This window comes from Halyomorpha halys, unplaced genomic scaffold (genome assembly GCF_000696795.3).
Source record: "Halyomorpha halys isolate HHAL.00 unplaced genomic scaffold, Hhal_1.1 Scaffold1001.1, whole genome shotgun sequence".
NCBI lineage: Eukaryota > Metazoa > Arthropoda > Insecta > Hemiptera > Pentatomidae > Halyomorpha > Halyomorpha halys.
The window spans coordinates 572,142-584,956 of record NW_027104681.1 but is presented as its reverse complement, the minus strand read 5'-3'; the positions used below and the strand labels follow the sequence as shown (position 1 = coordinate 584,956).

The following is a 12,815-nucleotide window of genomic DNA, read 5'->3' as shown; positions in this document are numbered from 1 at the left end:
TTTTATAATTTTGTAAATATCTCTTCTCCCTCTCTATTATGTATATTACCATTTATTGTTTACCTAATTTAAATATTTTTTTTTTACAATGGTTACTTTAAAATTATTTGCGTTATTGTGGCATGCTAACTGCCACCCCCACTCCTCTCAATACAAACGTCTCACTCTGACTTTGATTCCCGTCAAAACAGGTATGAATTCTGTCTCATCACATCATTTGATTTTATTCTTTTCTTTTTTCATCTCTTAATTTGTACTTTCTTTAATATTTCTTCTCTTATTTTATCTCATCATTTGATTTAATTCTTTTCTTTTTTCATCTCTTAATTTGTACTTTCTTTAATATTTCTTCTCTTATTTTATTCCTTATCTATCTGTTACTATTACCCTTTTCATTTGCTTTATACAGCCTTTAATTTTTCTTATTATATTTTACTTTTCATTGTATACCCCTATTATTTTCTACTTATGTTTTTTCTTTTTTTTTTTTTGTAACTATGTCAAGTGTTTGTATCTTTTGTAGCCCTGTCGAAGCCCTGCAACGTGGGGCGAAACGTTGGCTCAATAAAAATAGTATAATCATTTACTATTTTAGTTTTTTTGACCGCACCCGGACCGCACGTGTAGAGAAACTAACCATTAGTAGCACTCTAATTCAAAACAATTAGGATTACATTTTTTTCAAACATTGATTTTAATATGTTTTTTTTTTATGTTTCTTTCAGGTCAAGTGCCAAAATGTGATTAACACCGCTAAGCAAGTTTGAAGTGGGATTTTATGCTAAATTTCTTTTACAACCGTAACATTACAGAAATTAAGTATGTAAACGAAAAAAAAAAAACATTTGCAGACATGAGCGGAGGTTTAAAAATTTCAAACAAGTATTTTTAGAATTGTCAGACATTCTTTATTAATTTAACATATTGTTTTTATGTTTTGCAATTTGGCAATTTCAGACAAGGCAACACATATACCTGATGACATTCTATGTTTTTTTTTGTTTTTTTTTTAAGTTTTAATAATATAATAAAAATAGAGAGAATAGTATCCAATTGAGTTCAAGTACATAATTTAGCCGAACATTTCATTTAGACCACCTCAGTATGTTTTCTGTTTAAATTAAAAATGAAAATTCATATTTTTTTTTTCTGGCACATCTACTACTTTCAAAATTAATTTAAAAAATATTTTTGTATGTTCTCTAGAAAATTCATCCCCCTATATTTTATAAACTTTGGTTAATATTCACGAAATTAGGCAGGTATAGATTTCCTTTGCCCTAAAACTATCAACTAAGGGTTGACAGAGGGCAGTTAAATTCCAAGAGCTGCACAATATTCCCAGAACTGCACCCCCTACCCCTGCAAAGGGGCGCGCCTGGACCGCTGGCGTCGAGCGGAAGGTCTCTTACCTGCCCCCCCCCTCCCTCCGGCGACAGCCTCAGTCTCGACGAACGCGTTCGCAATGGATGTCCGTCTCATTGAAGAGGTCTGTCGGTGGCCTATCCTCTACAACACGTCCTGCAAGGAGTACAAAAATTTGGAAATGAAAAATCACGCCTGGGTGGAAATCACTACCAACCTCTTCGGAAGTTATAACCCGATCATTGGTGAGTATCTTCTTCTCTCACTCAAATTCCTATAACTTTTCTTCCAGCCCGCGGAATAATCCTAATCATAACGTCACACTCTACCAGGATTGATTCCAACACTGATATTAATCAAGCCGGCATATAAACGTAACCTCACTAGAGGTTATAACATCTGGTCCCCGCGAGGCCACGTGGTTTCACACCATTGTTTATCCTTTCCACAACTCAACTTCAGCGGTTCGTAACAATTCAACATACCAAGCAGTATAGCATGCTAAATTGATTTTAATAATTACAGATTTTAAAATCGATAACAATTTTATAATAAGCTAACATCACATCAGAATTAATAATTCTTTAGTTCACTAACGACTTTGAACTTAAACATAATAACTAAGCTATTGTTCTACTTTTTTTTATAATTTCCTATTTTTTTTTTCACTTTATCCTCACTTTTCCGGAGAAACATCCCATAATTATAGATTCTGAAGTTCCCTTAAAAGTGAAAACGAAATGTAAAATTAGAATTTGACTTCCATGAAGAATAACATACTTTAGTTTTAACAGTAACCCCTAATTTTTAACAAAATAATTATATTCATCCCTGTTTTCTCGAAATAGAGTATTTTTGTATATTATAAACAATGCAGTATATATTTAATAGGTTATAAGTGCATGAATAATTCTTAAGCAGCCATTAAGTAACTAAATTTTAAGAGTTATTTTCAAAAATCAGAGAATTGGCAACGTGGGCAGAGAAGAAAGAAGGCGAGGGTAGGACAAAAAGACGCCCCTCCCCCTTAAGGGATGCATAGGCACCGTTGGGTACCGACCCTTGCTGCATGACACTCACATCAAGGGCTTTCTACCTGCCCTCCTAGCTCGCAATAAATTACGTCATTGTTTAACTTTAGTTTAGAGAGAGGCCTTTGCATCTTCCCAGGATAATTACTTCAAACAATTAATTATTAAATATAAAATTAAAATACATATGTATATATAGTTGACCGTAAAACTAAAATATAAGATGGTCATTTTGTCCGCAACACTGACCATCTTCTTTCATAAAATTAAAATGATTCGATCTTTACGGAATAAAAAAGAAAATATTTTTAATAATGTGGGTTTTATATTGTTCTAACAAATTTTCCCACAATCATTTTGATTGATATTTAATATTAGAAATTTTATTTTATCCTTTTTTTATTTATTTTATTTTTCTTCATGTATATATTTACATTTTATTTTATTTCTTTATATATTTTTATTTTTCTAAATTTTAGTATGGTTGTGATCATTAATCATTATTTCTTACTGTCCAATAATGTTGATGCAGATTTCAATATCTATCAATAAATAAAACGATTACATTAGTAATATTTGAAATAATGATATCCTTGTTGTTTGATTATAAAACAAGGAATAGCAACACTACTAGATTAAGGTTATTAATGCCTGTTATCAAATATCGAGTTATTTATTTATTTAGGGAGGTTATCAATCTCAATATCGAACGCAAATCAAGTATTATTATAATTCCTTCTTAGTTCAAAGTTCATTCAAATATTTCTATCATTTTTAAATCATTACTTTATGCCAGGAACAAATTTATACCAAAAGTCGATTGCATTCAAAACACCTTTAAAATAGTCAACAATATTATCAATAAACGTTTTTTTCATTACGGACCAAAATTTATTTACTAATAAGCAAACTAAACCATTCTTTGTTCCAAGGGAAGAGAAAGGGAGTGTTTAAAGCGCGTACTGTCCAAGGTTGAGGGGTTATTGGGTCTGGGAGGCATTTCCGGTGTAGACTTTTCAACTTTTTGTTTACTTCATACTGCTCTGCCTTTCTTTATTGTACTATGTTAATATTTTTGTTTATACGCCTCCTTAATTTGCTACTAATAGGTAAAATTGAGATTAATTAGCATTGTTTTAACTTCTCATGGTAAGAAGTGATTTATTGACAATAAAAAAAAAAGTATTTGAAGAATAAATCCTCGATATTGTTAAGTTAAAATGGCAGTTTATAATTTGTTCAAAATATTTATTTTATGGTTCATGAATGAATAAATTTTAATTTTCTCATTGTTAAACTTGGTGACATGTTCATGTGTTATTTTTATTATTATTAATCAAAGGTTTTTTCAAGGTTTTTTTGCAAAATATCTATTAGATCTATTTATTTCAAAAATTGTAATACATAGATTCAAATATAATTTTGAAGGATTTAAAAAAATAAATATTAAAAAAAAAATTATAAGGAATTAATTTTAAAATAAATACAAGGTGAAAAATATCAACAAAACATAGGAATATTAATATATAAATGATAAAGACAACTGGTTAAAATATTTATTTTATAATGAAGGAATAAATAAATTTAATTTTCATTAAACATAGAGAAATGTTTTTGTTTTTATCTTTTATATTATATATATATATATATAATTTCAAAACAGCTAGAATGAAATTAATATATGAAGACCTGAAACTCAGGTCGAAACATCGGCATAAAATAAATAAATATGGTTTTGTTTATTTATGTTGTTCTTTGCTGACCGCACCCCCCGACAAACTTCTCCAAGGAAGAAATTAATATATGGAGGAGCGAGGAGGCTCAGTGGTAAAGCGATCTGCTTCCAACTCCAAAGACCCGGGTTCGAATCCGGCTGTGGTCTATAATTATTTATTCTGGTATTGTAATTATGAGTCAATTCAGTTGTTTCGGGGAGTTCTTCAGTCCACCAAGGGGTCCACCCTGCCTCATAAAGTGAATACCCTTAATTGGGGAAAATTCTTGCAGTTGAGCGTGATCCTTATTGTAAAATCATTGTTTAAGAGACGGTATATGCACACTATATACTGAACCCTTGACACTACATGAGTTGTAGTGGTAGAGATTTCCATTTTCCTTTAAAAAATAAATAAATGATAAACATATTCTCAATGAAGTAGGAACTATTTCTATCATACATTTTTAGTAGAAAAAAGTATTTTTTTAAAATTTTGGTATGTTTGTTTGAGAGTAACAAGTAGCTAAAGAAATAAAAAAAGTATATATGTGTGTGTGTGTGTGTCTGTGGAACACTGATGAGGTTACACTACTTAATACTTAATGATCCCAACCGATAATTAATGATTTATAGTTATTTTTTTACTAAGAGACTAAACATTTTTTGCAGACAAGTATAGATTCTGAGAAAAATTTCGCATCACTTCATTCCTCACATGTAATTTTCTTAATTTAAAAGAAGGCCACAAAACGATTGTTCGACTACGGAAATGTTTTTCATAAGAGATATTTTTTATGACCCTTCCTCAAAGATGTTAACCTAAAAGAGAGTTACACCTCATTGCTCTTCCTTTTTCCCCAACAGCGTTTTCTGTATTACATTCCATATTGCCCTGCAGTTGCAGTTGAACGACCTGAAACGTTGCATCTTCGAACTGACACTGCCACTACTCCTATGGTCAAGTCATCACATTCCAACGAGCTTGGAAAGAATTTATCCAATTCATCATTCTTTAATGCATTTATATCCACACAAATTAAACAAAGCTGATCGCGAATCGTTATACCTTAGCATTATTGCACTCACCAAAATCTCAACAAAAAAAAATTGTATTTCCAAAACGAAATGGTCATCTGTATTTTTCTGATTAAATTAAAATAATTTTATTCTGTAGTCCAAAATAAAACAATAGTGTTCCTAAAAGATACATCCCCCGATATTTTACACATTTTAGCTAATATTTAAATTAAGCAGGAACTTCCATTTTTCCAGTCACCAGAACACTGTCAACTAAAGGTGCAGAGTGTTGTTGAGCCAATCTATGTTTGAAAATCGTCTGTTTAAAATAAAAATGAAAGAAAATTCAAATTATTTTATCTTGGAGACATCCTCCACTATTAAAAAAAACATAATTGTTTGGGATTTTTTTAAAAAGATAAGTACCCCTCTAATTTATAAATTTTGGCAGTAAATAAAATTAGGTAGGCATAAATTTTCATTGCCCTAAAACTGTCAAAGAAAGGTACATGACTGTTAAGCCCCGAGCGCAATATTCCAAAAACCACAACCCCTGGAAAGGGCTTGGACTCGCTGGCGTCGAGCGGATGGTCTCTTACCTGCTCCCTCCAACGACAGCCTCAGTCTGGACGTACGCGTTCACCATGGATGTTCGTCTTATCGAACAGGTCTCTCGAAGGCCTATCCTCTACAACACGTCTTGCAAGGAGTACAAGAACGTACAAATGAAGAATCGTGTCTGGAGCGACATAACTAGTAAGCTTTTCGGAAACAGCAACCACATCATAGGTGAGTACTTTCTTCTCTCACTCCAATTCCTATAACATTCCTTCTAGCCCGCGGAATATCCTAATCATAACGTCATTATAACTAGGACCGATTCCGCCCTTGTGATATCAATCACGGCGGCATATAAACATAACTTCACTGGAGGTTATAACAGCTGGTCCCCACGAGACCACGTGGTTTCAAAGCACTTTGTGTATTATTAATTCTAGTTAAGAGTTGGCTTTTCAAATCTCTTTTCTATTTCATTCTCGGGTTTCAGGATAGTTTAGAGGAAATGTATGTTATGTTCTGCTACTTACAATTTTAAAACATATTTAAATGTCTTTTGAGAATTTCGAATTGACGGCCACTGAAAGAATAGGTGCCAGTATTCAACCCCAAGTGGCCACCAATCACGTGGCTGTGAATTTCCCATCGCCACTGACCTTCCACAACGCACTTCATTTTTGCCGTGCCCACTACACCTGTTTCTATGTGCTGCCCCTTCGTCATAGTATTTCCTAGTTCGTACAATATTAATACTTTTACTCGGAAAGTAATAATGTTGATTATTACTTTAAAATGGAGTTGTTAAATTATAGAACCATTAATATTTACATTAGAGATATAATTCCCTTATTTAAAAAAATAAACAATTTCAAAAATCAATTTCTAATTAAAGCTGTAATGCCATAAGTAGTACATAATTCATAAGTAAATTCATTAATTTGTAAACTCAATAACGTATCAGATAGTTTCAAGTAATTTTATCAGTCACTCCTTGCCTGTTGTTTTGCATTCCTTCTACACTCCTATAAAGAGGTAACATTTAACTCCTGTTCAAGTTAGCTGGCTAAAGTAGCAGACCCTATCAGTATACTTGACATGACTAAACTTATCATAGTAATAATTAAGACTGTAAGCGAGTCTAAAGAAAACTGGTTTAGACAAGTATATAGAATTCCAGAAAGACTCAGAAAGAAATGTACTTATTTCTAACCATTGTTATCAGGATGTAAACGAAAAACATACCAATTTATTAACCAATAATGTTCTAAACAACATTAAAGTATTGGGTGTCATAAAAAAAAACATTCGAATTCTTACCATGAGTCAAAACATCTAAAATATTCCATAACAAGTTCAGAAAATATTAAGTCCACAAGCTGAGATAACATTACAACAATTTTCATTATCATATAAAAATTTGTTAATCATGTAGAATAAAATAATACAAATTAACACTTTATTATGTTGTCTTGATTTTTAGTTTTGACTAGAAAAAATTACCAAACCAACAATGACATTAACAATTTCAGAATATATTTTTATGTTGCATGGCCAATATCTATAAGGATTAAAAAAAACAAAAAAACTAAAGTAAAATCACCACTTATTGTAATTATAATTACTTTTAATCTTAACTGCGATCCTCACCATCCTGTCAAAGATAAATTACTACGATAAATTATCCAAAATATAATTCATATATTAGAAATGAAAATAAAATGGTTTAAATTAATTTGTAAATTAAAAATATAAACATATTAGTTCTTTTTCTTTTCAATTTAATGAATTTAAGTGATTATTGTAAAAACAAAATTGTTTCTCAAGTCATATTTATAAAATAAATAGAATTTGTACAGCATTAAGATGTATTCATTATTTTCAGTGGAGAAAGTTAAGAATAAGTGGAAGAACTTGCGAGACACTTTTGTTAAGTCTTTAAGGAAGAAGGATAGACCCAATTCTAAACAGTGGAAACATGAAGAACAAATGCGATTTCTTTTGCCTCATATTGCAACGAAGGTAAATAGCATTTTTTGAAATGCATTATCTGAAACCCCTTATCAACGTGTTGCTTATAAATGATAAAACTTTTAAATTAAACTTTTTTTTTAGGTACCTTTTACTCATCATAACGAGGAAACTTTGGACCTCTCATTAGAAAAAATGAGCAGGTCTTCCAGTCCAGAGGAATTGCCAAGTGAAAATTCCTGGGTAAGATCTTAAATTTTATTTTAAAAGTCTAAAGTAACAGCCCCACTAACACCATTTCAAAACCCTTCCCAACCGAAATCATTCTCAACACTGCTATTATTTGCAGCAGGAAGTGGACCTAATAAAAAAAGAAAATAACTCCAAGGAACAGATGGAGCTGCCCGTGGAGGCAGTCATGGAGGAGTCACCATCAAGAAGGCAGGCCAACAACCTGAAGAGGAGGAGGAAGGACTCTTTCAACAGTCCGATGGCGGTTGGTGTCCACTTCATGGATAACAGTGAACACCTTTTAGAACAGGTGATTACAGGAGATTCACTATTTTATGTTAAAATTTCATTTATAGTCATTGAGTCAATTTTTACCTTGAAGAAATGAGTATAATGGAAAGAGTAAGCTGGCAGGAAAAGTGAAGCCAAAAAGGTAGGAATCATGTGGAACTGGTCGTGTCGCAGGAGTAGGGGAAGATTACCAGCCAATTACTGGCTGCTCTCTGGTTCAGTTTAGATTACAATGGCGGACATTTCTATTAAACTCAATGTAAAGCGTAGTACCTTGGCCGTGGTCTTGTTGGCTTCACTTTTGCTTTGAATGAGATAGGGTTATGTCAACTCCCTCAATTTACCTATAATATATTCATTCATCTATCACATAGAAGCACATAAAATATTTGAGTCAAATTTTATTTTATTAAACTTATTTATTGCAGTTACTATGAAACTACGTGTAAAAGTTAATTTGGAAAAAATGGGGAATTAAACCCAAAATGGCAGTAATGTCTTACTGTTTTAAAGGCAATAATGTCCTATACTATAAAATCAGGGCTAGTCTGGAATTGCCTGGAGAGACTAAAGGAATTAGCCAGAGGGAATAAACTGACCTTGATGTGGACCCCAGGACATGAGGGAATTGAAGGAAACAAGATATCTGCCATCTTGTTTCCTTCAATCTCCTAGCTAGGAAGGGATCAGAAATGATGCTAATTGGCCCTGAGCCATATTACAACATATCTAGAAGTGCAATCAGGAAAGTGGTTAACTCCTGGGAACAAAAAGAGAAGGAAACATACTGGACGCTGAAACCAGGTATTAAACAATCCAAGCTCTTCATTAAAATATCAGAGGAAAAGGCAAAATTTTACCTTAACCTTACTAGAAATGAACTGAGGATGAAAACAGGACTCCTCAGGCCCACTCCCCCTTAAAATATCATCTTAAGAAGATGAGACTGGTGGAGGATTCCACCTGTCGTCTATGTATGTTAGACAAAGAAAAGGCACAGCATATTCTGTGTAAATGTGAAGATCACAGTATTTGCCCTTGCCTTCCGAAGATTACAGTATTTGGGACAGGACAGAATGGAACCTGAAGACATTTCTAGAACAAACCCAAAAGAATTATTGAGCTTCGTAAGAAGCATAGGATTCATATGGGATATCTAGTGGAAAGAGGAATAACTCACAAAAGATCCAATTGGGTTGGAGTGAGGAAGGGATTCCCGACCCTCAGTGTAATAATAATAATACTATGAAACTAAATCCAGAAAAATATGAATACAAAAAAAGTTATTTTATAAAAGATTCCTAAGACAAAAAATGCTGGGTAAAGAAGAAAAACAAGTTTAAACACCAAGAGGTACTTTTTCTAATACCCAATACTCAATTCGCCCACGAATTCACCAACCCCCTGTCTATTTAACAAGTTTAATTCAATTTTTTTTCCTAAAATTAGGTACTTTTCATTCTTATAATCTTTCAACAATAAGCATTGGGATGCAGTCATTTATTAAAAATTTGCCTGTTTTCATATCCAAACAATTTAAACACAGGAAGGGAAAGTATTGTATTGAGAATATACCTGGGATGTGACTAATTTATTATATCAATTCGACTTTATATATTTGTTCGATTTTCTTGTATATGGGTTAAATAATTTTGATTAAACTCGGTTTGTAAAAGAAAAATTAAATGGTCTGTACTATCAATATAGCCTGATAAATGTTATATGCTGATGTTAAAAAAAAATTCTTTAAACTATAAAAGGAGTTAGGGAACTTAGAACTTAGGGAAAAATATATTTTTGTTGGTAGAAAACACATTTCCAGAAATAATAGTGGTATGTACTAAAGAAAGCCAAAGATTTTTAAAAAGCCAATCGATAGCATTTCTTTGTTATTATAGCTATTATATAATCACATTTCTAATTTCACTTAACACATATGTGAACCTTTTAGTGGCAGAATGGTTAAATCCATAAAATCATCCTTAGGATTCTATAACAATTCAGTATTTGAAGTTTGAATCAAGAATTAATATTAATATAAAAATATTTGTTCTGAAGGAAACCAGGATCAATTTCATCTAAAAGTATGGTGGTAAATGAAATTTGTGTGATGCACAGACCAGATTTTTAAATTATATTGTGATGAAAATATTTGTCATGTTTGATCGCATACTGACCCTTGGCTATGTAAAAATAAACATTTTAGCTCATAAACTAAAAAATGAACATTTAATTAAAAGCACTATGAATCACATTTATAGATTCCTTACTGGAAGTTGTTTTTGGTTTTATAAAAAACTGAAACAATTTGCATTTGCATCTATTTCATTACAATTTATCATTTATTGATCCTATTATAATTTGTTTTCTAATTATTAGTTGTTGTTTTTTAAATTACTAAATAAATTTCAGGAAAGAAAGAAAAAAAGGTCCAAAGTTTGATTTAGTTTCATGATTTATAGCTTTTACTAACAGAGTAACACCTACTCATAATAATGCTATTTTTTTCCCTGAGATGTGTATTTATTTAAAGTAGAGCCTTAAACTATTGACAAATTTTATTTCAGATGTCTTGCTCCTCATTGCCCTTTGACAGCGTGGACTACTTTTTTTTAGCAGTAGCCTCCTCTGTTAAAAGGATGAGGCCAACAAACCAAATAAATCTTAAAAGGGCTATTACAAATTTGGTATATGACACCGAATTGAGTGAAATTGAAGATCGTAATAATGTAGCTTCATCATCTTCTTAATTTTATAAATATTTTTAGTACAACAGACATTATCATACACTAATGTTTGTAATGTAGATATTGTACATATTCACTGTAATTTGTTCAGCTATAGTAGATATTTGATATTTATTCCTGAAATCAAAAATTCGCTTTTAAATTTTTGACTACACATTTTTAAGGTTAATAGAGTCCTTACTAATTTAACTGCCAGTAATTCTAATTTACATAGAGTGATATTTTTGTAATATCATTTTATTTTTTTAAATAAAAATGACTGAATCTATTTATAACTGTTGGTAATATTGTTTTAATTGTTATTACAAAAAAATAAATGCGTGAAACTTGTACATCTGTAATTAAAAAAAAATTAAATATACCTAAAAAAAATTATAAATTGATTCATGAAATTTTGATGGTTTCAAAGATTTTTAATTGTATGATTAGAAAATAAAAAGGAAAGTTAAATCAATTTCAGTAATTTTGAATAAATAACTTATTAACCAAATAATTTAGGCATAGAACTATTTCTAATAAATATCAATTCCCTTTTAAACTATAGTGTAAGTAATAATTACATTGTTCTAATGTTAATGTAAGACTTAATGTAAAATTAAAATCAAATATTTGTAAAGCTATGCCATAATTATATCTAGTCTTTAAGAGGTGTGATCTCAGTTTCTTTTGGTCATAATTTTGTTTTATCTACCTCAAACTGTATTGATTATAATATTGTTATATGTTATAAACTATACCACCTTAAACTATATTGTGATAATTTTTTTTTCCAAAATTTTGTATGTTCCTCCATTTATATATTATTATAGGGCTATGTGATAATAAACTTTATAAAGAAAAGACTGCCTAATTTTATCGTTCTTTTTATATATTTGTATTGTTCTTAATAAATATAAATAAAAAATAAACTTTGACTCTGTTTTCATGGCCTCATTACTATCACAATTACAACATCGATGGAGAACAGGGTGATTATTTAATCAATTCTATATAAAAATAAACTTCAAGAAAATTCCTAAACTACAGTGGTTTTCCTTTCACTTTTTTTTATTTATATACTTAAATATGTATTTCATAATAGGTAAGGTTTTGAGAAAAAGTCTTTATAATTTTTTCATTATATTATAATCCTTTAACCAACATTTCAGGAGTCTTCCAGCAATTTCATCTCCAGGATAAACCATCTGAAATATTCATCATCCCATAAAATATATATTACACATTGCTTTTTTTAAAATCATTTATGATCTTTTTTCCCAGTAGTGATGTAGAGCTTTTTGATTTTTTTTTCCCATATTAAAATACTTTGTCATCAATGAATTCATTTATAATGTAGACTACTTGGATATTTTATTTTCACAGTCACACTGGACTCTTTTACCTCTAAATAAATCTCTTTAAAGCCTACTCTCTACTAATGTTGTTGCTATTGACCAGGATCTTGACTTTTTTTTTTTATTAATTTAGGAACAATAATATATTAACTATATTTTTATTAGTTTAAAATGGACTTTATTAGAAAACCATAACTAGTATAGAACAATGAACATTGTATGAATTATATACGCAATTTTCTAAACATAATCTGATTATAAACAGAGATAAGATAATTTGATGGTACTTTTTTACCTAAAAATTCATGAAAACGTCATGAACTCATTTTCATAACATACTTGATTTTATATGAACTGCATTAATTATATAAATTAAAATATTTTATGGTCCTTTTGTTGTATGGTTAAATTTGTTTACATTTATACTTATACCCTATGTTTTTGGTTTTATAAAAAACTGAAGGCCCACTCCCCCTTAAAATATCATCTTAAGAAGATGAGACTGGTGGAGGATTCCACCTGTCGTCTATGTATGTTAGACAAAGAAAAGGCACAG

At 30.5% G+C, this 12,815-nt stretch overlaps 1 protein-coding gene across 2 annotated transcripts; it reads left to right on the top strand.

Annotated features, from left to right (window-relative positions):
• Positions 1-708: 708 nt before the first annotated feature.
• LOC106687730 (uncharacterized) lies at positions 709-11,225 on the top strand. Of its 2 annotated transcripts, none has more exons than XM_014431765.2 (5): positions 709-1,610; positions 7,571-7,707; positions 7,801-7,899; positions 8,009-8,197; positions 10,746-11,225. In XM_014431765.2, exons 1-5 carry the CDS (start codon positions 1,466-1,468, stop codon positions 10,926-10,928), a joined length of 753 nt encoding a protein of 250 aa, XP_014287251.1. In that variant the 5' UTR covers positions 709-1,465; the 3' UTR covers positions 10,929-11,225. The 2 variants fall into 2 exon arrangements, with proteins under 2 accessions (XP_014287251.1, XP_014287250.1); XM_014431764.2 differs by having other exon boundaries at positions 711-1,610; positions 8,006-8,197.
• The last annotated feature ends 1,590 nt before the right edge of the window (positions 11,226-12,815 follow it).